Source organism: Tympanuchus pallidicinctus, unplaced genomic scaffold, assembly GCF_026119805.1.
Source record: "Tympanuchus pallidicinctus isolate F22 unplaced genomic scaffold, pur_lepc_1.0 scaffold14, whole genome shotgun sequence".
Lineage (NCBI taxonomy): Eukaryota > Metazoa > Chordata > Aves > Galliformes > Phasianidae > Tympanuchus > Tympanuchus pallidicinctus.
The window spans coordinates 17213723-17238825 of NW_026294659.1; the positions used below are offsets into that span (position 1 = coordinate 17213723).

Here is a 25103-nt window from a genome sequence, read left to right on the forward strand (position 1 = left end):
CACTTACTTCTGGGCTGCATAGGAGGTATCTTTACCTCTGGATTTGCCCTGAGGTATATGCATAGCAGGGAAGGAAGAGAGAATAAGCATTAATCCTCTCTGGGATCAGCCATGAGCCCCATGTATTTGATGTATCACATGAATAACTAGCAGGGACAGTTCAAAACCCCTCGAGGTAGAGCTTGGCATTAGAGCCAAATATACCTACCTGGTCCCACAGCACTCTGGGATGGGAAGGGGCACATCTGCATATCACTGTGATGCTCAGAGAACTGAATGGCAGACAGTTAACCTCTAGAGGATGTAAACTGTTTGCTAGTAGCTTGGCTTCCTACACTAGATGAGGACAAACAGAGAAGTGCCTGTGGGATAGCAGGCCCACACCTTGGGCAGTTAATAGCCACTGTGTGTCTGAGACAGTGGTGCTGAGAATTGCAGGAAAGCTCTTACACTGTGTCTCCTCATATTTGCATGTTTTCTAAATGTCCCCCCTATTTCAAAAGATAAAGAGGATATCATATATACCTGTGTGCTTTAAGGGTTTTTTTTTGTTTTTTTGTTTTTGTTTTTTTTTTTTTTAAATAATTTAAAAATCAGGAAAAATGTGTGAAATGGCCAAAACCAAGTAGTTTTTGGATAGCCAAGTCTATTCAGAGCTGAGGCAAATTTTGGCATCCAGTCAAAAGTAAATGGTTTCTGAATATGTCAAAGTATTTAGTATTTGCCCCAGAGTACAGGTTTCATAAATGTCAAAATAATTGTTCTGACATGTATGAAATGGTTTTGTTTTGGGCGTTTGGAGCAGGAGGGGCTGTTCCTGCATTTTATTGGGACTCAGGTCAGCCTTCAGCCTTCCTTCAGCCTTCTCCTACCAGGTGTCTCTCCGATAGTTGTAGTCATCCAATACAGGGATTTCTTTGGTGGGTCAGGGTGCACACCTGAGCTGACCCAGAAGCTGTGTGAGTGCATTAGCTTGATGCTGAGCAGGAATTAACAAGCCACAGTGAGAGCTTGGTTGCTTGGACCCAGGACCAAGCTGACTCATCTCTGCCTGCAAAGTATCAGGTGGGTAGAGCCTGCTGCTCATCATTTCTGGGTGCTGCTCTGTTCTGCTGAAACTATTTACTGAAAGTGATCTAGCAAAAATGCCCTTGTTCTGATAACAGGAACACATAGTGAGGATGGTGAAAATAGACCTCAAGTGTGACTTTTTAGAGGGTGATATTCATAGCAAGTAGAATAGCACAAACAGGAAGGCTTAACATCAGCTTTTTGTGAATACCTCTAAAAATAGGGATAAAATCAGCCTCGTGTAAGATGTGGGATAAATCCCCCATGGCAGTGAAAATTAAACAATTTCAGAAGGACTGTCTTCCTTTCATTGAACTTTTTCAAGTTAGGGTTCTATGTTCAAAAATCGACTCATAAGCTCACGCTGTAAATGTTAGTAGCTGGCCACCAGATGTCCCCATTTCCTACATCTTTGTGGCCCGTCCCTCTGCCTTTGCCTGTGCTTTTCCAGTGAAACCCATGCTGACTGCACTTACTTCTTGGAGTTCTGCCGTGGGTGCAAGGAACTGGAAGCTGGGTCTTATTTATGCAACATGGTGATTTCTAAACCAGAGGAGTAACACTTAGTAACACAGTGTGTCAGTAGCTGATCTTGTTAAGCAGCTTCCCTGCCACTCTCAGTGCACCGCGTCATTTCTTTGAATATTTAGGTCACAGAGGGGTCCTTTTTCTTGCTGAGAGTCAGACAGTGTGTGATTTGCCAACTGGCAGTTTCATATTGCCCAGTAATAAAGCTGTGGGCACCATATGGAAATAAGACATAGGACATGGCTGATGAACATGTTTCAGCAAAACCAGACCACCTGCCTCTGCTGCTCTGTAGATACCGCTTCCTTTGTGCTGCACTCGGTTTGAGTACTTGCTGTGCTCTTTTCTAAATTTTTCCCAAGTCAGGCTTTTGTCTTTATCTTGGTGGTGTGGAAGGTCTTCTTTCCCATGTCCTGCAGTGAGTGTTTAAACTCCTTGGTACACCAAATGCTTTTGTCTTCAATATCTCTGCAAGGCTGAGGCACAGCTTCAGGGCTTCCTTCTCCATTCGGGTGTCTCTTGGTACAGCCGTCGGGCACTGGAACAGGTTTCATAGGGCAGTGGTCATGGCACTGAGCTGGTGGTGTTCAAGGAGCATACATATGGACAGTGCTCTCAGACATATGGTCTGATTTTTGGGTTGGTGCTTTGTGGAGTCTGGAGTTAGACTCAATGATCCTTATGGATCCCTTCCAACTCGGGATGTTCTATGATTTTATGATTACTTTTGGTGTGCTGCAGCCAGTTCCTTTGGCTTTTCTTTCACGTGACAGGCACCAAAGAAGCTAGAGCTCTCCTGACATTTGCTTACCTTCAAAATGCAGCATATGTTAAGGTGGCAGTCGCCTTCATTCATCCTCAGAGCAGGAGAAATGATTGTTTAACCAAAAGAAGCAGCAAAATAGTTCATCAGCAGATGTGCCGGTGTTTAAGGCAGCTTCTGAAAGCGCTCTAATTGCCATATGAAATATGCCTCTGAAGAGCGACATTAAGACAGTGTTTAAAGCTAAACAACACCAATGCTTTAATTTGGAATGACTTACCCTGGGGTGGGAATGAAAGCAATGATCTGCATCCAGCTTTGTGATTTGGAGGCAGGTGTTTTGATCTTCTCCATCAATTTCTCCCTACTTAGGTTTTAATAGAACACTGTGTTTTACTGAAGCCTTTATTCTTCTGGCTCAGTGCTTTTTTAGTTTTTTTTTTCTAACCTTTTTTTTAAACTAAAACTGGATTCATTTGAAATTTTAAAAAAGAGATAGATGCTTTGATTTGGGGGATTGTAGCTGTATTGGGGCTGATTTGGGGGATAAAAGCTGTAGCTTTTAGGTCTCTGCTCTGCAGCTTCTTGCAGAAAGCATTTGAGTGTGAAATACCCACTGGCCTGTTTGTATCCTTGTTGATTGCTGGCAGTTTGGCTGGCTAGGCAAATCAGCTCCATTATTCTAAGGCTTATTTATAGCATGCAGATTTTTCCTTCAGTCCTGAACTAGTATAACCTCCCTTTCAGCAGGGGAGTGAAGCATTACTGGGCCAGCATGCCAGCAGGTATAAATCACCTGTAGACCCCATCCATTTCACACAGACTCACAGTCTAGTTGGCCGATATTGCTGATGTCCTGTCATTGTTGTCTTCTCTGTTGCAATTCTTCGTATCCTGTGAAGTCAGCAAAGGGCAGAGCTTTTGTTTGAGGCATGACATATTGTATGTTTTCAATAGAAAATATTGTGTTACAATTTCATTCTTTTTTTAAGGAAACTTTGGTAGTGCCTTCCAGGAGCAAAACCTGTATGTGTTTCAACCTTGACCTTGATGAAGTGCCTGCCAGTGTGTTTTTTAAATGCAATGTGACTTATGGATGCTTTATTACCTAAAATGGCTTTGTATGTACAGGGGTTGAGACTGGAGCCTGCAAATCAACATTTTGGCAGCTGTTACTTCATTGTGTTGTCTTAATGGGCTATTTTTTGAACGACCTTGGGTTTTACACCTCTAATTGCTGCAAAAATACCATCTTGAATATGATGTATACTTTCCCCGAGGAATTCACATTGTGTCAGGCTTGCAGAGCCACAGGTTTTCTTCCATTCATCTATTAATATTTTTCCTGGCTGTCAATCTTTTCTCCTAATGCAACATGCATAGGTCCAGTGAAGGAGCAGTAGCTCTGATTCTGCCTGGAGCCCCACAACATGTTTTCCTTATTACCTACAGTGATTGGTGAGAGCTGTCTCCCATTCTCATAAGAAGTGGTTTGCCTCTACTCAATCCAGACATTGAGAGTTTGGAAGCTGGAAATGCAGTGTCACATCTCCTCCACATCAGCGAAGCATAAAGGAGATATTTTGTTATTAGAGGGGCTTTCAAATTTGGGAAGGGAGTGGGATGTATTATCTATATTTGTGTTCTCCCCACCATTAACTATGTTTTTTTAATGTGGAGTGGACTTCCTGAGCTTTAGGCTTCGTATGCTCCTGTATTACTATGTTTGTAGAGGAGGACACGAAGACGATCAGAGGGCTGGAGCACCTCTCTTGTGAAGAATGGCTTAGGGAGCTGAGCTTGTCCCGTGTGGAGAAGAGAAGGCTCCGGGGAGACCTCACTGTGACCTCTCAGTATTTGAAGGGAACTTAAAAAGCAGGAGGGAGGCCTCTTCCAACCCTAGTTGTTGTATGATTTCATGATTCTGTAACATTGGAGAGCTCTAGTGTGAGAGATGACTCTGCAGGGGTGACTGAGAACTAAATCATTGTGCAGGATGTAACTGATTAAAAAAACAAAGATAAATACGTCCCTGTTTTGAATGAGTGTATCAGTCTTCTAGATAGGCATTTTTAAGTAGTCTATTATTGTGTCATTTAGTAGGCAGGAGAACTTGAGGCTAGAGTTAATTCTCAGAAGCAAATGGCATAAAAATGAAACAAACTTGCATTATGCTGTCAGAATTACTATTGTTTTTCATTATATCTTTGTATTGCCACAGTTCCCCTTAGGCTAAGTAGTTTTGATTTCAGAACAAGCTGAGACGAACAGTAGCCTTAATTTCTTATGAGTTATTTTCTTGAGAAAGCAACTTATTTTGTATCTTCTGTATTTTTTGTAAAATGTTCAACAACCACTGTTAGCATTCAGAATTTAACAATTCCACAGGCATTTACTTCAGCAGTGAGTGAAGTACTGGCATACAGTCAAGCAGAGGCGTGCAAAACAGTTGTCAGAAGATCAGCTTTTTCAAACCTTAGGAGCAAAAGTCTATGGCAGTTGTCCCAGTCAGAACTGTGTTTAGAAGACTTGTTCCTTCCTGGCTCTTCAGAAGTCTACCTGAGCTGCTGTTTAAATAAGTGTTGTGGCTATTAGCATGTTAGTTTTTGTATTTTGAAGTCTTCCCATGTTAGCTGCAGTAAGCAAACCTCCTTCATCACCAGCAGATTTGTAATTTTAATATTCTTGCTGTGTTGTCACTCCCTCTGCTGGCTCTTTGAACCATAGACTGGGTGTATTTTATAATTGCAACGTCTCTGGCTTCCAGGGTCTCTGAGCATATGTCTCATTTCTGTGAATGTTCCTGTTTATTCGAAGCAGGCAACTAAAGCGTGGTGCAAGTGTTTCAGCAGGCAGCTGAACTGAGGAGGGTAGAAAGCAACTGATGCAGGGAAGATTTTGTTGAATCTGGATTTTCTCTAAGAAGAATGATTGAACTGAATAACATTCAGCATAGATTTTTTTGATGCTTGAGCAATCTAGTTGAAATGGAATGGAAAGCAATAGAGTTCTGGCAAAAGGCAGGGAGATTTGTGGGGCTTGCTCTGCAGCTCTTCAGAAAAGGCAGGTTTTTCTGGTTGCTCCTGTGAGTTCTTTGGTCACTATGACTGAGATAACTGCAGTGCAGTTTTACAGATCTTTGGGGAGGTTATCAACTCTATGTAACTTCCCTGCACAGACCATCCTGATGTAGAAAATGTTTCCTTCTTTTATGTTTCAGTACCTCAAAGCTAAACATGATTATTTTAAATAAGAAAATACCCATATTTACCTGTTGAATTGTGGGTCTGTGAGTGACGTTTTATCTCAAAACCCAGATTTGAGAGACAGATCCCTAGCAGTTTGTTTGAGAGTTTGTTTGAGAGTTCTTCCATGTAATTACAAATTCTCTTCTGGAGAATCCTCTGTTTCTTCTAAGGAAGTTGCTGTTGAACTGTGTTAGTCATATTCCTTTCAAGGCACAAGTCGAACATGAGCCGTGTTTGTCATGGGTGCCGTTTTTTCCACATGGAGGAATTCAGTTCTGCACTTCTGCTTCGTATGCACTTCCATGTCGGACGCCATTGTGTCAGACTGCCCCTCTGCTGCCATCTGTCACACAGCAACAACATGTAATGGGATATTGGCCGACAGGTTCACCCTCTACTGCCATATCACCACCATCATCCGCCTTTGATGTTGTGGGCCAACATGATAGACTAGGAGGCAGTACTTTTGGAGCAGCCTTCCTAAATGAAAAATTGGTTATTTCCATTCATCTCAGTGTCTGACAGCTGTGTCTGCATAACTTGGGTGCGAGGGGAGGAACAAATAGGGCATGGCAAAGCTGGAAGAATTGCTTATGAAGCCTTACCCTTGCTCACTAAGTGACTTCCTTTTTGAGTTCCAAGTTCCCCTTTGCTCAAAGCAGTACCTTGTGCTTTGTGCATCCCAGCACCTCAGTTTTATCCCAACCTGAACACTGCAATGAGTTCCCTTTGTGGTGCATTTTGAAATAGGGACCTGGTTCGGATCTGAGCTAGAGCCAGATCTGCCTTCCTGGGTGTCTGCTGTTTCCAATTGCCTTCGCGGTGCTTTAGGCATAGATGTGCAGTGTCACTTGTGTCCCCTGCAGGGAACAGCTGAGGACCTCCTTCAGAGTCTCCAGCCCAGAGCAGAGGAGCTGAGGGGAGGCCTGATGGCGGCTGCAGCTCCTCACAGGGTCAGGGCCCGAGGGAACGGCATGGAGCTGCGTCAGGGGAGGGCAGCTGGGGGACTAAATTCATTATTGCCAGCAGAAATAGAACATCAAGATATGAAAATTATGAACATGGAGGTTGTTTTTTTTTTTTTTTTTTTTTTTATTTCTGTGCTGCTTTCTATGACTCAGAAAGTCAGAAGGATGACACTTCTAAGCTTTGCACCACTGCTGTCAAAGCTTGGCTGGGAATATTTATTTCCATTGCATTTTAAAAAAATCATTAATTGTCTGGCTCTAGAACTAGGTTTTAATAGCAGTAACAGATATTAAAGAATTCTCATTGAAATCTCAGATGACAGCAGCCCCGCAAATGGGAAACAACAGCCATAGGCTGTTGTACTTAAGCCTTACGTGATTCTTCAAGCATCTAAGTCCCAGCACCTCTGCTCTGGTGATGTAAGACTTCCTTTTATTTTGTTAATTTAAGTCATAAGTAGAAGTTATTTAACAGGCATGAGTCATAATGTCACGGATATTACACTGCCAAGGCAACCTGGGTGCTCTTGTGACCTCCATCTGCGCTTGTGGCACATGGACTTGACCCCTTTTCCAGCTGCTTCTTGGATTTCTCTTTCTAATTCATTACTGTCAAGTGAAGTCCATATGTTTTTGTCCCTAACAAACAGTTGTTGTTGGGCAGCATTCAGGTGTTACAAGAGGAAGTGATCACATTGTCCTCTGAGCTCTTTGCAGAACTAAATAAAGGTTTACAAAGCAAAAATAGGATGATGTAATGAACCTAACAGAATTAGGACAGTAAGTGGAAGGTATTAATTAGAAGGCTGTTCCAGGAATCTGCAGCAGTATTGAACTGATTGTCCGTGTTTAACAACCAGCAGATTCCTACTAAAGTTGACACTGGCTGTGGCAGCTTAAGACATTAGAAATATCCTAAGCATATCCACTGTGTGACTGCTCATTAAGATATAAGTGAAAGACTGTTTACATTGCAGGAAACAGATTAAGTGTTGTTCTAATACACAGGAAAAGAAAAACTGATAGCTTGAAAGCCAAACTCTAAACCCCCAAGCAAACATTATTTGCCTTGTGTGGGGGTAAGAAACAGCTGTAGGATATATTTCATGCAATAATGGAAAATAAATAGCAGTGAACACAGGCTGCTCAAACTGAATTATGATATGCAGCACATTTTACTCTTATTTTTTAATGGATAATGTAAAGGTTGTAAGATTTTTTTACACATTAATAGAGACACTAAAAAGTTGATAGTCTAAGTTCCTGAAATTGTGAACAAGTCTCAGAAAACGTAGCTTCTTACAGACAGAACACTTCCCCGAGTAGATTTTACTTTGCTAAACATCTCCTACAAGCACATCTTTTTGAAAGATAAGGCATATCTTTGGAAAGCTCAACTATGAACAATTTTTTTTTTCATATTTTATTTGATGTCCAGTTTAGATCCATCTCAGTATACAGATATTTTCTGAATTTATATACAGATTTTCCAAGTTATTTCCTGACCCATTAAAGTGGAAATTTTGTACAAATATGCACTTGGTTTTTTTAATGGTGGTTGGAACTTTGCAAGAATAGAAGCTGAAAGTTGAATGCTGAAGAACTCAGTCTTGATGCAGAGAGGCTTGTCTAGGATGCATTCTTGAGCTAGCATTATGTGCAAACGTAAAAACTTTGTTAAAGAAGAGCAATGGCTTTTCCACTGTGGCAAAAGGGCCGCAGGCTTTTTTTCTTATTCCATAAGGAAACATGTTTCTTGGATACTGTTGTTTCTGTGCTGTGAGACATATTTCAGACCAGTACAAATATAAACAAATATACTAGACATGGTTAATCACTTGCATTTTTTTAATCTTCTCAGCAGCAGCAGTGTTAGCTGAATGAGAAGGCCATCCACACTATTCTGGCCTTTTAGTCCAAATCACACTATATTTAATGGCAGCGTATCAGTGTGACAGATGTGTGTTATCATCACGGTGGCCTTTTTCCTTACAGCGTTACTATCTAACCAAATGCTCCTTATAGACAAATTTATGTGACTTACCTAAATTGAAATGTCTAATTGAAAATAGCAAGGAACATGAGAGTCAGCATGGAACTAACATAGAAATGATGCTACATCTGACGTGCTAAATTACTTTTAATCCATGTCAAAAGCCTGTGTTTCAACCTGGGATTGAATAAGAGGCTGGCTGCGGGACCAGTGGATTCAGGGCTGTCTCTGTTTGTAGGACTGACAAACCAAAAAAGCATTAGCTTGCACAAAAATCTGTTCTGTAACAGAAAAGCATCAGTTTTCCCCCCCTGTGTTTAAATGCTACATGCTAACAACAGTGTTTTCCCCAAGAAAGGTGCTAATGTGACTGTTCAGTCTTGATTTGGAATGGATTTTCTTTGTTGTTACATCCATTGAATTTTGATTAGGTTTTTCTGCATTATCTGAAGAGTAAGCATAATGGAATAAAGAGTATAATCCCTGGTGGAATGTTCACTGTCTTTGCATGGCAGGATGCAGGCAGGGAGATGTACCCAGAAAACAACCTTCACAGTCCACCCCAGGAGTGAAAACCCCACCACTGAAAAAACTCTTCCCAATGGGCTTTGAGGAAGGAAGGTTGAAAGGAATTAGCATCTGGACTCAGCTTCTGGGAAGTCTCTGTATGCTGACTTGAAGCTCAGCAGAGGCATAGGAGTTTCCTAGCAGAGACCATTCCATCAGTGCTTGTTCTAATTTGTGATGTCTTTTTCCCCATGAAGGCTGGTTATAGTATAATAGTGCTGCTTCTTGGAGCTGTTTAAGTCACAAAGTGAGTTCCTGAAAAAAAATGGGACTTACATGCTTTGGCTAGGATTAGTTTGACTCATTCCTTTGTCACTTGCAGGTAATTCATCATTTATTTACAAAATGTTGCAAAGCAGTTGTATCACAGAGCAGAAACAGTCTCCAGAGGAGTGTGAAGGCATACTGTGCATAGTTGTTTCCAAGCACTGACACAAATGAAGTGAAATTTTCAGAAGCAACAGGCTTCTAACAACTTCTAAAACAGGCTTTCTTTCCAACAAAATCAGTGTTGATTTTGACTCAGTAGCAGTTATATATATAACTGTTATATAGCATTTTACTTAAAATTACCAGGTTCAGCTTGCTCAAGGAAGGGCTGACCAAGGCTGCCTTGGCACCATCCACCCATTCTCATACTGCAGTTTCCATTTGAAACCAAAGAGTTATAAAGGCAGACAATTGCTTGCCAGCTAAGGACTTAATAATAATTGCAGGAATTTGAGTGTGGCGTTTTAGCCTTATCTCTGAATCAGCCTTTTTAGTTTCCAACTAAATAGCGTGTCTGGCCATAATCTGTTTTTTTTTACCTGTTGTTGAATGTGGTCCCCATTGTAACCCAAGGTAGCCTTTCACGTCAGTGAGTGCCTCTGGCACTACTTGCATGCAGGATGAGGCCTGGCCGTCTGTGGGAGCTCTGTATCTGTTGCACCTTGTTAAATTTTTGGACATTATGGTTGGCTTTTGACACACATCTCAATTCCATCAGGGCACTCGCTTTGTGGCGACCCGGACAGCTCTGTTGAGACAGCACCAGAGGAGGCAGAAGTGCAGGACTTGGAGTCATCTGATGAAGCCGATAAGATGAGCAAGGTGAGAAGTTTTCATTTTCACATGTCTAAGAGTGAAAGCACAGCATGCTCACAGCTGATGTGCTGACTTCTCAGCTGTACACGATGAGAACGTCTTTCCTGGGAAAATGTTAATCTTACTTTTAAGGTCTTTCCAGATGATACTGGATGTAACAGATTACTGCTTTCAGTATAGTACTTCACTATCTCTTGAACAAGACTTGTACCCTTTTTCTGTGGGTGAATCATTACTATCTTGTGACAGTATTCCCATGTGCTTTTAAAAGAGCTAGTTTGTCATCTTCTTCACCAGAGCTAAACCAGAAGGTCAGGTGGACTATTATGATTTCTTGTTCCTTCTTGGTTTCAAGGCATGGGAGGATTGTAAATTAAACAGTATTTCCTTAAATCAGTAGCATAGTGCATGTGCTAGTTTTTAAATGCAAACTAATTATGGCCCATCTACCTTAAATTGAAGCATAACTCTCCAATTACAGCTAAGAGGTTGTGCAAATGGATTACTAATTGCTGTATATTAGGGGGTGGGTTTCACAGCAGTTGGTAGTTTGCTTTAGGCTGGTGCTGGGGAGCTTCACACAACATTATCTGTGATGATTAGTGGTTTTTGAGGCAGAAACAAGTGAGATTATTTTAAAGGCACTGATTGTTTTGAGGTATTTCATGAGTAAATGATGGTGAGATTTTATTGCTAATTTTCCACAGAACTCCTGATCTAGTGAGGATGAGATCTTGCTCAGTCTGTACTTATATGCAGATGATTGTTCTTAGCTCTTGTTTTAGCTACAGTGTATTACAGAGAGTCCTAAATTGGTCCCTGTTCTATGCTACTGGCTTACTGTAGGAAAAGGAAAAGACCCAGGCCTCTGGTTTCCTGTTCTCTTATGTCACTCCAGCCTGTAGTTCTGGCTTTGATAGCCAGACAGTGGAAGTCAGATAACAGAAAACATTCCTCTGCGTGAAATATATGTAGAGCTTGCAGGCAAAGAAGGAGGTTATTCTTAACATCTTGCTTCCAGGTTTTGCTGCAGAACTTTTTCTTGTAAGTACAAAGAATTTCTTCTCAAGTGAAGTGCTTGGTGATACTTCTCTATTTTTAACTGTAAGTGTGTGGGAATTCCACGTGCTCTGTGAAGAGTCTCTTCTGTTTAGCACTGAAGCTGTGGAAGAGTGCCGAGTATAGCACATAGCTACTTAGGGAATAAGTGTTCTTGCTGTGTTTTGTATAGCTTTCTGTTTCTGAGCTGGGCCAGGCTGTGGGACTCCATTTTGCATTTTGCTTTCTGGGTCTTCAAAGCTGTAATTGCCTGAAGCGAGACGTAGGGATTACATGATTAGCTCTGTGGCTCAGCAGATTTAGTTAAACTGAGAAATGTGTGCTAGCAGCTCTAATACTTAATATTCATATAATGGAAGAGTAACTCGTGACTCTAACAAGCTTCCAATGAGAGGTAAATCCATCCTTGTGTAAATGAAGTGTTAGCTTCAGTGCATGTTTTCTTTTAAAAACCAAAAATATGTTTTTTGGTGCTGTAGGTAGGAGGAAATAAAAAAACTAATACCCCTCCAAAAAAAGCTGAATCCACAGGAGGGTTTTCCTAATCCTTTTGCTTTCTGTGTTCTTGGAAAAGCTGATCTGTGTGGGCTGTGAGGAATCTTCAGTGTGTTTTCCTCCATGGAAAATCAGCACCTGGCTGGTATGGTGAGGATAACGGCAAAGGTGTTTTCTTGTCTGTACGCTGCTGACTGTTCCCATGCTCATAGGATTACGGAGCAGAAGATTAAGCTGGTGTCCTCAGTGCTGTTTTATGCAGGTTATTTTTGTATGTGGGAAGTGAAACGCTGAATTCCTGCCACCTGGAGGGGCACACTCCTTGTATCACCTTTGCCACCAGGATTTCTAGGCTCCCTCAGATGGTGGAGTGACAAAGAGACTTTGTAATTATTTACTGCCCATCTTGGCAAAAGCAGGGCAGCAGTGCTCTTATCCATTCACCCCTTGGCAGTAGAGGAAATCCAGTTGAGCTATGCTGGAGCCTCCTGGCTAAATGCTAAGTTCCCCATCCTTCAGCACAGATGCAGCATTAGCAACTGAAGATCTTAAAATAGTGCTTGGGTTGCTTTGTGCCTTGTGATAGTACGATTCTGAGACAAGGCTTAATCCTGCAAACATCCACGCTCCACGGTGGTCTGCTGGTGCCTGCGGAGTGCTGCTGAGGAGAGATGCTGGCTCCTTGAAGGAAATTTCCCAGCTTGCCATTTCTAGATGGGAGTTAATAATTCATGGGAAAAGGAGAGGAACACAGTGCTGCAGCTGTCCTTCATGTGTTCTTGTAGCACATACTAGGTAGGCTCTTTATGAAGGTAAGTGGTGGGAAATCCTACAAAAAGCTGTGCTTGGGTCCCTCCTGCCTTACTGTTTGCTTTGCCATGTAGGTGATACTTAGATGAGAACACAGGAGGTACCTGAACGTGGCTTATCTCCTCCTTCTCCTCCCTTCCAGCTGTCTCTTTCCCTTCCCCCAGCCTGGCATGTGTGCATGTGGGTGTGTGTTTGCTCCATACAGGTATATTTGTTTCATAATCTGCAAAAGCCTCCAAGCTGTTGGTGGCGGTGGATTTGGAGAGTGTACCCGTAGCTTTAAGGATTCCTCCCTTTTCTGAAAATCCTGTGTCCTCTGTATCCTACAGACCCAATAACATGGAATTTACTTCTTCCGTTATCCTCAAATGAGCTATTATAAACCCAAGTAAGATGACTGTAAAGCTGTTTCTGATAACTTGCCTTGGAAATTGGTACGTAGTATTTTGAGGCATTTGCAGTGCAGTGGTATGGGATAGCCATTGTTCTCTGAGCTTGCTCCCTATCCGATTTCACAATGCCTTCTCTTTATCAACCTGCCCTCTTGGGCTTTAATCTTTGTAAACACCAGCGAGCATCCCTTTAAGGGGTGCAACCAACAGTGACCTGAATTGTACTCCTAGTTGCTTCTTCCCCAGGATATGCTGCTTGCTTTCCCTCTCTCAATTTTGTGTGAGAGCCAGTGCTGGGGAGGAGATAGCAGGGAAGGAGTAGCAGGGAGAAGAAAGCATGCTTTCTGCCACCTCTTTGGACTTGTTTTCATCCACTGTGTGAACTGAACTTTCAGGCTTTGTGTGGAAATTAGGTGATTCTTCTCTATCAGTTGGCAGAATACTTTCAGAGCAGAAACCTTTCAGAGCAGAGTAATTAAGTCTTAAACAGTTACTTGCCTCTGTGGTGACCTATTTTGACCTTTTAAATATTGTAGAATAAATGAAGGTTTTAAGGAGGTGCCCTGAAAAGTGGGTATATGTGTTAAGCACTTAATGCTGCAGGTCACCAAAAGCTAGGACACGTGTTGTGGTACATCACAAGATGAGTCTTTGTGTGTGTTTTTTTTCCTATAGCGGTTCTCTGAAAATGATGAGGATGTTTGAAAAACAAAACCAAACAAACTGGCAGTCAGTTATAATATTGCAGGACATCTGTTTCTCCTTGTTTTTAATTTAAGGCATCTGCATCTTGAAACTGGAGCTAATTACCCTGCAGCACTTGTGCTTTGGGGAGTGTGCTGTAATGTCTGTGTGTGTGTACATGTTCATACTACTTAGAGATATTTTTTTTGAAGGAAAATAGGTCATCTTCTCTGAGAGGCATTGTTGAAGACCAGAATTATTAAGTCTCAAAATCTTCAGTGTGCTGCAATAGATGTGAAAGGATTAAAGTGGGGATTTGAGGGGTAGGTTTGCCAGCAGCATAACTGGCTTTTTAAAGTTCCTTTAATTCTCTGCCTCTGTCCCTTCAGATGTTTAATATTCTTAGGCAGTGCAGTTCGTAGCCAATTGGCTCATGCTCCGCCACAGGCAAGAGACATTTATATTCCAGGGCTGCCTTCACCTCCCCTTTGCTGCATTTCAGCCTTTCTGCTGAAATTATCCTCTACATGTTTCCGTGAAAAGCAGCATTACATCTTCAGCTGCAACTCCTGGGCAGCCTTTAATTCCAGCTGATGTGGTGAGTGAATGAGGCCCACGGCAAACAACACACGAGGAAAGGCTCTGCCTGGATAAATACGGTCACTGCCCCTTCTTGTTAAAGTGTGGCCATCTTCTGCATGTCTCAAGTGAGGATATCTCTCTGGAGTGGGAGAGCATTTCAGATCAGCTGAATATGTGGAGAGCTGGGATTTTTTTCACAGCTGAGGCTGGAAGCACGGAGTGACAGTGCTGCTAGCACTGCCTTCCTGGCCATGTCGGCTCTGCGGAGAGTTAACCGTAAACTCAAGAACGAAAGCGCTGTGGGATCCGGCGACTCTCTGTACCGTATGCTGTATTTGGTGAGCAAATCGACTTCTAGTCTAAGGAATTAGCAGCTAAACAAATTTTCGTGCTGTTTTAATGGTAAGGTTATAGATTTAAGGCTGAGCTATTATGCATATACCCTGCAGAGGCGTTTTGTTATTGTGCAATGTCATTAACGGTTCTGCCAGTGCATGAGAGAGTGCAGTTTGCCTGAGTTTTGTTTGGGAAATCAGTATTGCTTCAAGTTTGCTGTGTGGTGCAAAGCAGAGATGTTGCATGCAGTTTGACAAGGCATTCTGTTTGATGCCTCTGCACCCGTGTCTTGCTGTAAGGTGAGCGCAAGAGGAGATCGCAGTCCACTTCCACAACTGTAGGGCAGGCAGCCAAACCTCCCATCTGTGGGCACTGTTAACGCGCACAGTGAGTAAAAGACTTCCCCCTCCTCAATCAGAAGGATGTGAGCTTAGTTCCTCTGCTGAGTCCCCTGCAGAGGAGGGGTTAATGCAGTGGCAAAACAAACCTCGCCTTGCAGCCCTGTTGTGCAAGAAGTCCAGTTCATGTCAAGGCTGCTGGATGAGACTGCTGGCAGGGCTGTGCCTAAAGTAATTGCACTAATTCTGGAGAAATCACTGTTCAGTAGCAGCTGGCAAACAGAGCTGGTGTAGGTAGACAAAGGGATCTGTTTCTGTTCCAGGCCTGCTCTGTTCTTTCAATTTTCTCTAGGAAAATGGGGACGGAGGTGCTTCTGTTTGTACTGATTGAGAGTTATAAGCAAACAGCTGTGTTATGAACATTTCTAGGTCCAACATGCACCTGCTTTCTGTCTAGCAGTTGATTTTTAAGCATGAGGTAGAAATGATTGTGTCCTGGAATTGAACAGTTTGTTCAGTGAACAAGCAAGGGAGCAGGTTTGTGAAGATAAACATGCTTGAGACTTTCTGTCTGCCTGGAGAGTACAAGACGAATGATACTTGTGGGGAAATGAGCAAAAAATGCAAGGCATGAAAGTGGCAAGGCAGAAGTGAGAGCTGCTGCTGGCTGGAGCAGGCTCTGGGTGAAGTCAGTGAGCATTGTACAGAGCATGCATGCATGGAGACAAGGCTTCTACAAGTCTCTGGACTTCCTTTTTGGCCCATAGGTGTAAGTGCTCCCACTAGGTCAGAACCTGTGCCTGTATGACAGTTATCCAGTTCTCAGCCGCTTGTTAGTGTTCTGCTGGTGTTTCATAGTCTTAAGTGGATTTGCACTCTCTTTTTCTGGGTGACCCATCTTTCCCTGTGGCTTAATGCAAGTGAATGCACAGCACGGTGAGCTGTCTGCAGGCTGTCACACACAAACTGCTGAAAACACTTGGGAGTTAGATTTTATACCATATTCTGTGTACTGTAACTATTTTTAGTTGCACACTTGACTCTTAAAATAAAATGCCACTGGGTGTGACTTCCTCAAATTATTTTTTCAAGAATTTCTGAGGAAAACCCAGCCTATTTTAGGTCTCTGCAGGCTTTCATTCACCAATGTTAACTATCAGTCCTTTGTCTCTTTGCAGCAAAGCAGGTAACTGGGCAGTTGTTTCTTTGCACTGCCACTGAATCTAGGCTTTAACTGACTGCACTTTTTAGATTTGAAGCTGTTGAGATCAAGATCATGTGTATTGAAATGTATTGCAAACTTAACCTAAAGGTTTGGGTTTGCTTTGTACTTATGGGTCTGGCAAGCATAGAGAGAAATAAATGGAATTACATTGACTAATAAGTCTGACACTCACTGACATGTTCTGTTACCAGAAGCTAACTTAGATTTGACTCACTAGTTTTTCTTTTTCTAACCATGCTTTTTCTTTCTGCCTGATCTGAGCTTAAATCTCATACTAAAGATGAATATTTTCCCTGTGAGCACCCATGTCCAAGAGGCTTTTTTGTATGGACGGTTGGCTACCATTAGTTAATTGCTTACAGTTTTGTCCTGATGAAAATTATCCTTTGCGTAACAAGTATCTGTACTGAGATGCCTTGCAGTGGGACATTTAGGTGAGCATTTACAGCCATGAGACACCTTCCGGGAAAGCAGGTATTTGATGATTGGGTGTTAGGAACAATTTCTGCTCAGCAAGAGCAGTGCTGCAGTGGCACAGGCTGCCCAGGGAGATGGTGCAGTCACCGTCCCTGAGGTGTTCAGGAGCCGTGTGGATGTGGCACTGAGGGACGTGGGCAGTGGGCGTGGGGGGGTGGGCTGGTGGTTGCACTGGAGGATCTTTGAGGTCTTTGCCAACCTTAATGATTCTAATCTATTATTCTATGGAAGGATATACCTTTCTTGCCACTAAAATGGTGAATATTCTTCTTGAGCTTCATGGCCTTCTAGTCTAGGAAGTGAATGGGTAGGAAAACAGTGATGTGTGAGCAAGTGATGCAGCTTAACAAATGCAGAGAATGTTTTGCACTGAATCACCACAAAGGTGTGGGGTGGTTCAGGTAGCTCAGGCTCCTGATGCTGCTGTTGGTACTGGCTGGTGGGAGTGATCTCCCAGTGAGCAGGGCTCTGTCTCTGAACTGTGAGGCGGTGGTGTGCTTTTTTTTTTTTCTCTTTCTTCTTCTCTCCCCTTTCTCTGCATGTTTTCTGTTTGAACAGGATAATTTGGCGTAAGTTGTTTCAGCGTGGACTGGAGGGATATAGAGGTAATGCTGGGAAGTCTCTAAATCTGGTTTAAGATACCGTGGCAGGATTAAACACAGAAGGTTAGAGAGGTGTGATCAAGTAAAGAAGCTCCTTTCCCTCCCGAGCTCTCACCGGGTCTCGGGGATGGAAGGAGATAGGGCGTGCTGCTGTGCTGGCAATCCTAGAAGCCTGGGACTGTCGTCACTGACACCGGAGACTGTACCTGCTCCAAACTTTGGAGTGAAATGAAAGATGCAGGCAGGTGATCTAAGGAGAGGAGGTGAAGGGAGGATAATTCTCTTTATATAGAGACATAATTAAACATTAAAGAAACCAGTGATATGTAGCAGCTCTGAAAAACCTGATGCATAAGTAGGAAATATACCCTGCAAGTTGTGTTTTCAGACCCAGAACAAAAACTCAAGTTACTTTCCAGAAAGCTTTGAAGCCTGAGGCTTTGGTTACCCAGATGACTCTCCCCCCCCTGTAAAACATCTTAAAGGGTTTCTATCGCCATGTTGTCTCTTTGGCTGTGTTGACACAGCCATTTACAGGACCATAGATCAGGGAACTTAAAAAGGGCTTGGGTGTTTTGATGGCACTATAATTTTTAGTTCTCACTTCTCAGGCCCTTTTGTTTGTTTGTTTCAATCCTAAATGCTATACAAACCTGTTAAAGTTCATGTTCGTTTGAAACCAGGAAAATTGCCAGACAACACTTCACCTGACTTGAATTGTGCAACGCTTTTTCTTTTACCCTTAGACACTGAAAGAGAGTAGATATATATATGAAATAATGTGTGTACTTCTAGACTTTGGTGACTGCACCTTCATAACTGCAGAGGTTCTCAACTCCTTTGTTCCTGTAACTCCTGCCTCAGTTATTACCACTGGCCTTTCCTCTTTCTTGTTTTTAAAGAGTACAGAGCAGGTCGCTGCTTTCTGTCGCAGTCTTCATGAAATGAACCCTTCTGACTCAAGTGCTCATCCTCAGGAATTCACAGGACCCCAGCTGGCCACCATGAGACAACTCACAGATGCAGATAAACTGCGAAAGGTCATCTGCGAACTTCTCGAAACAGAGCGCACCTATGTCAAAGTAGGGGATTTTGATATGTTGTTTCAGTCTGCTAATGTTTCTCCTTCTGGAAAGCCTTGTTAGCCACTTCTCTACTTCAAGTCCTATTTTGTGCATGTGTCTCTTATTGGATTCTACAATCTGTCACTAGAATAGTAATTTAAACAACCGTCTGAAGTAAGTTGGCATTCAAAATTGATATTTGGTAATTTTGAAATTTCTGAAATTTTGAAAGAGGAATGGTGGTCTGTGAAATCTTGTATAGATTTTCTTAGTAAATCTGTGTAAGAGTCTCCTCTTACACAGTCATAGATTCAGTGAAATCTGACTCGTCTTATGTGTGGGGAGAAAAAATCCATACATGAGGAAAACTGTGATCTTAGCCACTTCAATAAATGTTCAGAGAGTTCAAGGAACCAACATGGGAATCTTTTTTTGAATTTTTAGGACCTAAACTGTCTAATGGAGAGATATCTGAAGCCTCTACAAAAAGAAACGTTTCTCACACCAGATGAGGTATGTTAGCTAGTGCTTATCTTTTAGTTAGATAGCTTACATACGTGCACCCCTGCGCACCCTTAAATTTGCTTGTTTCAGTGAGCTCTGATAGAAATTTTGAATTCCATTTCTTTTAAAATAGCTCATTGAGCAGAGTGTAAAGGTACAATAATGGATAGTTTGTGTTTTTTATCTTAGACATCACTCTGATTATACGACTGGACTGAAAATTGCAGAAGTTCTAGAAGACATGATTTAGTTGTGAAGTGATCTTACTGTGGTATTTTGAGCATGTTGCTTTTTTTCCTCTTTTTAGCTGGATGTTCTCTTCGGGAATCTGACTGAAATGGTAGCATTTCAGGTAGAGTTCCTGAAAACTCTTGAAGATGGAGTAAGGCTGGTTCCAGACCTGGAAAAGCTTGAAAAAGTTGAGCAATTTAAGGTAAACTCATTATCTATTATTTGGAGGAAGTTTTTCACACAGAGGTGGTGAGGCACTGGAACAGGTTGCCCAAGGAGGCTGTGGATGCCCCATCCCTGGAGGCATTCAAGGCCAGGCTGGATGTGGCTCTGGGCAGCCTGGTCTGCTGGTTGGCAACACTGCACACAGCAGGGGGGTTGGAACTTGATGATCATTGTGGTCCTTTTTAACCCAGGCCATTCTATGATTCTATGATTCTATCTACATTCAGAGTAGGCTCACAATTTAATGTTATAATAAATGATAAACTATAATCTTAGAAGTTGTCCTCAAACACTTTTTATTGTATTTGTTTTACTTACTGTCACTCTTTTTGTGAAAACCAGCATCTACTTATGCTTGAGATTGATTGCTAATACTGAGGTTGTTGGAAGACCATCCTGCTATTACTTTGCTTCGTGTTACATTTAGCTGTACAGAACACTAGAAGTATGTAACACCATGTGTTTAGAGATACTATTCTTGTTCTTCTGTCAGATTTCTTGTCTCAAGCTGTAAAGAAAAACTAGAAATGGAATATTACATAAGATTTTTGTTCTGACAAGTCTAATATAGCAGTTCAGAAGCCCACTGGGGCTATGGTGCAGAATATAAATTGAGTTCTGCAGTTAGGCTTTTTGAGCATAGCAGAACTATACAGCAACTGCTCCCAAGTATCGACGCTTGTTCATGAAAGTTAGAAGTGTAAACTAGAGACATATATCTTTCATTAAAAAAAGAAAAAAAAAAGTAAAATGAAGAAATAGTTTTGTGTCTTCTGTAGTACGTGATGTATTAGATTTCTGGCAAGCAGCTCAAACAGTTTTGTCTTTGGGGAACTTTTTCATGCTTAGACAGCTCACCTTGGTAGAGGACAGAATGTTGTGATGAATAATAATAAATCCATTGGGATAGCACTTTGACCAACTTACAGACGTGGAAAAACTGCTGAAAACAGTTGTCTTTGTGTATGTTTCTGTGCTTCTTGCTGTCAGGTATTCATTAAAAATCAGCATCAATCATAAATGCTGCTATCCTAACTTTGGCTTTGTAGAAAATGTGCCTTTAATGAAGAATGCAAATGCACAGGCTTTCCCACTAAAAAAAAAAGTTTGACTCTTTTTAGGTAGAGGAGAGAAATTAGCAAGAGTCTTTCTCGAAGAGTCTTTCTCATGGAGAATTCTGTTCTGAGTGAGATTATTTCTACCTTTCTACATAAAATGTGCATCAAATTTATTTTTCAGTTCTGTCCTATGGGTGTGGTCTGAAAGCAGTTGCAAAATGGGATGTCTGGACTTGGTTTCAGTTCTGCAGTTTGCTTCCTTCTGCTGACTGTAGGCAAACTGCCTATGTTGTCTCGTCTCCTTCCACCATGCTGTTGTTCCTTGGTGGGTGGTGGAGCAAAGGCTTGACTGTGACATAAACATCTGTATTATATTTGAACCATAACACAAACTAATTTTCAGCAGAGTAGGGACCTTGCTTTTTTTTTTGTGCAGAGGGATACCAGTCCTGCTTGCAGTTCCTTAATGACTGGTCCATTGTGAATTTGGACACACCTAGTCCCTCCTGTGGTGTCTGGCCACAAGAACATCTTAAGCTCAGGCATTTAAATATATCTCTGGAGCTGTGAAGCTAGTTCCTCTTTAGTCAGTGGTGTCTGCAAATCAGCCTGACTGGGAACACAGCTAATGATGTTAACCATGTAGCCTGTATCCAGGCTGGATTCTGGCACCAAGGCTGGTCCTATTTTCTGTTACATGGTGTGAAAACTCTGTGAAAAATGCAGTATCTGTCATCTGACAGCTAAATGAAAACCCTCCATCCCACTCCTGCGTGCTTCTACTCCCACTTCCTCTGTGCTTCTACCCCATTGTAGGGTCAGGGAGGAAAATCCCATTTTCACTCCTCCCATCAATCTGGCAAGACATCTCTGTATTGTTGCTCTGACCTTTCTCTGCTGATGAAGGCTCCCAGTTGGGAACCACAATTGATACTTAAGGCAGTGTTTAGAACAGCAGTGCTTTCTCACAGTTCTCTGTGAAAGTCCCCTAAATTCTTGCTAGCTTGACTTTAGGTGGCTTTCCAGGAGGGAAAATAACTAACTGGTTATTCACACGCTTTTCTTTTTTATCCTAGAAAGTGCTGTTTTCCTTGGGTGGATCCTTCCTTTACTACGCCGACCGTTTCAAGCTGTACAGTGCCTTCTGTGCCAGCCACACGAAAGTCCCAAAAGTACTGGTGAAAGGTAGGAGCGGTGTGTTGGACAGACAGACCAGAGAGAGAGATGTGCCAATGATGCACTGGTCTGGGCTGTCACAGATGTCTGTGTGGGGGATGAAATGTAGCTACTGCACACCAGACCACTCAAAGATTTGTGATGGAGAGTTGGGGACATGTGTGTATGGTTGCTCTCTGTGAGTTCTTACAGTGATAGGGGAGTCAGCCTGTCTGGCTTGACAGGCTTACAGAGAACTCTCTGCCCTAGATGTTTGTGGACCACCACTGATGTAATCACACCCAAGTAGCTCATTACAAGAGGCAGTTAACCTCACATGCGGTTTTTCCTCCACTTCTCCAACACATCAAATTCCCCCTCAGTCGTACAGGGAGTAAAAAGTCTCCCATCACTGGGCAATGTGGCTTGCACTAATGGATCACTGTGTACTTTGGAACCGGAACTGGTGATGACCTCTGGTTCCTTTTAGAGTGTGTGCAGTGAATCCATGCTCATGACAATTCCATTAAAGCTCCAGCAAATGTGGTTGAATGCTGACAGCTGCTAGGAAAAGATCAGCCTGTGAGACTGTTTTATGGAAGCTGTCTAAATATTTAAACTTAGCTGTGCTTTCTCTACCCTCTCTTCCTCCTCTTGTTTTTGATCCCATTTGCCTGAGAGGTTTCCATGTATAAATTCCTACTAGAGTTTGAAGTGGAGATAAATGAACTGTGGTCTGGCATACAGTTGATCATGGGCCTCCCTGACTTGGAGGGATGTTTTTGTCCCATGAAAGTGTTAATCTCTTAGAGTTAGCAGCGCTTCATGCAATTAATTTCTGGCTGAGATGTTAAATAAATAGATGGCTCCAGTTGTGGGAGCAATGCCATTAAATGGGATGTTCTTTTTTTTAAAGAACATCTGGATGTCTGTCAATACAAAGCTTATGTGGACTGTTTGTTTGATTTGTTTCTGTTTGCAGGTTTCTTTTTTCATTTCTTCTTGTAAACTCTCATTTGCCATGCTGCAAAGAATAGTTGGCAGCTCAGTGGAATACATGAATAAATGATTTGTTGCTGGTCACATTCTTGCTTTCTTTTGCAATCTGCTTGACCTTAATGCTAAGAGCAAACAGTACACAGTTCTGGTTGTTTTGTTTTGTCGTTTTTTCATTACTGACTATATTTATGAATGAAAAATGGTTGTGTTTGAATTATGACACAGACAGAACTTCAAATTTGATTCCAGAGGTAAATCTCTTAAAAAGCCCAGGAGTGTATTTCAAGTGTGAAGTAGTGTCCTCAGCTGAGGTGCAGGTGGCTTCTGGATTTGAAACTGAAGTTGTTTATTGAAATCAGGTGACTGTCTGAGGGAGGAAGGAAAAAATAAAACCAAACTACAGTCAACCAACCAACAAAACACCCAACATTAGCAGGGGTCGCAGCTCTCATAAAAGCATTTGTGGGGATTATTTCTTCACTGAATAACTTGTATGTCTAAAAATTTCTTTATCTATCCTTATCTAAAAAAACTTTATCTATGCTTTGCTCTCTGTTTTTGTGCTCTAGTAAAAGAAGGAACAGTTAAATGATATTTCTATTTCTATACATTTGGTAGCAATAAGGTAGAAAAGATGATAGCAATCAGGTACCCAGTCTGCTTGCACTCTCAAAATGTGGTATATAAATTTACTGCTTCCTGCCTCCGTATTGGTTTTTGATTTATTTATTATTGTATTTTATTGTCTATTTATGCAACTTAAGGTATAATGATGTGAGAAAATAACCATACCTGCCAATACTGTGGGCTTGACTGTCAGACCAGATGATTGCTGTGATTTCTTACAGATTTCTGATTTGAGCCTGTTTGTAAAGGAAACAATTGATCAAAAGGGGTTATGCTGCTCTCAAATAGTGGCAGGGCCAGAAATGAGGTGTATAGTGAAATCACATCGGGTACAGTGTACCCAGTCTTGGTACAGTGGGTATTACTTGATATTAACTCATAAATAGCTTATCTGTGGCAAAGTGACAATAGCACAAAACCTGAAATGCATAATCCCAGTAACACTGATCATCTGATAAACCTGCAGTTCCTTGCAAAATGTCTACAGATAAATGAATTCAGTGCTCAAAAAGTCACTTTCTTGGGACAGCTGTTATGATTTTTGATTTATCCAATTGCTTCATTTTAATCTTTTAGCCAAGACAGACACTGCTTTCAAGGCATTTCTGGATGCTCAGAATCCCAGACGGCAGCACTCTTCCACGCTGGAGTCTTACCTCATCAAACCCATCCAGAGGATACTGAAATACCCTCTCCTGCTGAAGGAGCTCTTTGCTCTGACTGATGTAGACAGTGAAGAACATTATCACCTTGATGGTATGGAGTTAACCTACATTCCTCTTCTCTTTTTAACTTCTGGTCTGGAGCCCTTCTCCTGCCCTTCCTTTCAAAGGTTTAAAAATATTATTCATCTCCTTCCGATTTTCTCTCTCTTCTATAGTGGCCATAAAAACAATGAACAAAGTTGCCAGCCATATTAATGAAATGCAGAAAATCCATGAAGAATATGGGGCAGTGTTTGACCAACTCATAGCAGAACAAACAGGAGAGAAAAAAGAGGTAACAAACAATATGTAAAGAAAATAAATAGGCTGTTCTTTTGGTGCTTGTGGTGTGAATGTTAAATTTTACCAAATAGCTACCGTTCCTTCTGTGTCATTGAAGTAGTTCCTGTGCAAAGAGGTAAATCCCAATCCGATTAAAAAACTGTTTCTCTGTATACAGCTCAGTGAGTAGAGCCAATGTAAAGAAGTGCATTCATTCACTTTGAAGGTTGTGTTTGGTTCAGAATCCCAGTTCAACTTTTTAATGTCCATATCTTGGCTCTTCTCTCTCAACACAATGTCATCCCACCAGTCTGAGTAGATGGATGTCCTGAGGCAAGCTTATATTTATCTCTTCAATCGCTTCACAGAGATCAAAATGAGTTCCATTGTGTGAGAAACTACTATTTCTGATTCAGAAAGTGTGCTAGTGGACTTGATATATGAGAGTCCCGGACGTCAGTCCAGATCTTGTAGAGTGCTTACTGAAACACCTGAAGGTTGAATGTGCTCAGTCTTGGGTGCAGAAGGCTGTGGAAGATGTGTTGAAGTTTCAAACTGAGACTTGGATCGCTCATTTACTGAGTAGAATGTAGGCCTGCAGTCCAACAGTGCCATGAAGGAGAGTAGTGTGAAGTAATGGGCAAGGTCAGGAGAGACTTGAGGAAAAGGTGGAGGCATGCTGAAGCTGAGTGCTGAAGGGCTAGTGTGAGTGTGGTATGGATGAATGCAAGAGAGACATGACCATACGAAGTAACGGTAGTAGGGTTTTGCCAGCCACTGAGATGAAGATCAAGCTTAAGAGCTGCTGTGAAAATACAGGATACAGGTGGTGTGGGATTGGACGGTCCTGGGAAAGTTTTAGGTGAGCAAATTACATAACAGCAGAGTGGGAGAGAGCAGAGAAGACCAGGTGCCCTTGGCAAAGATGTGGTGATCCTGGCAAAGAGGAGTTGGGAGAACGGGTCAGGACTTCTGTTGACAAAACAGCTATGGCTTGGTGTTAATTTGGGAGAAGAGACAACAAACGTAT

At 41.9% G+C, this 25103-nt stretch overlaps 1 protein-coding gene across 9 annotated transcripts in view; it reads left to right on the plus strand.

Annotated features, from left to right (window-relative positions):
- TIAM1 (TIAM Rac1 associated GEF 1) overlaps positions 1 to 25103 on the plus strand; it is a 173273-nt gene that overhangs the window by 139065 nt on the left and 9105 nt on the right. For 7 of the 9 annotated variants that reach the window (XM_052674049.1, XM_052674052.1, XM_052674051.1 and 4 more), the window contains 7 exons: positions 10127 to 10230; positions 18127 to 18306; positions 18733 to 18801; positions 19100 to 19225; positions 21383 to 21491; positions 23664 to 23843; positions 23968 to 24086. In XM_052674049.1, coding sequence (XP_052530009.1) covers positions 10127 to 10230; positions 18127 to 18306; positions 18733 to 18801; positions 19100 to 19225; positions 21383 to 21491; positions 23664 to 23843; positions 23968 to 24086 — 887 coding nt within the window. Of the gene's footprint in view, positions 1 to 10126; positions 10231 to 12622; positions 14585 to 18126; positions 18307 to 18732; positions 18802 to 19099; positions 19226 to 21382; positions 21492 to 23663; positions 23844 to 23967; positions 24087 to 25103 lie in introns of those variants that run through there. The other 2 variants (XM_052674056.1, XM_052674057.1) reach the window with 2 other exon arrangements.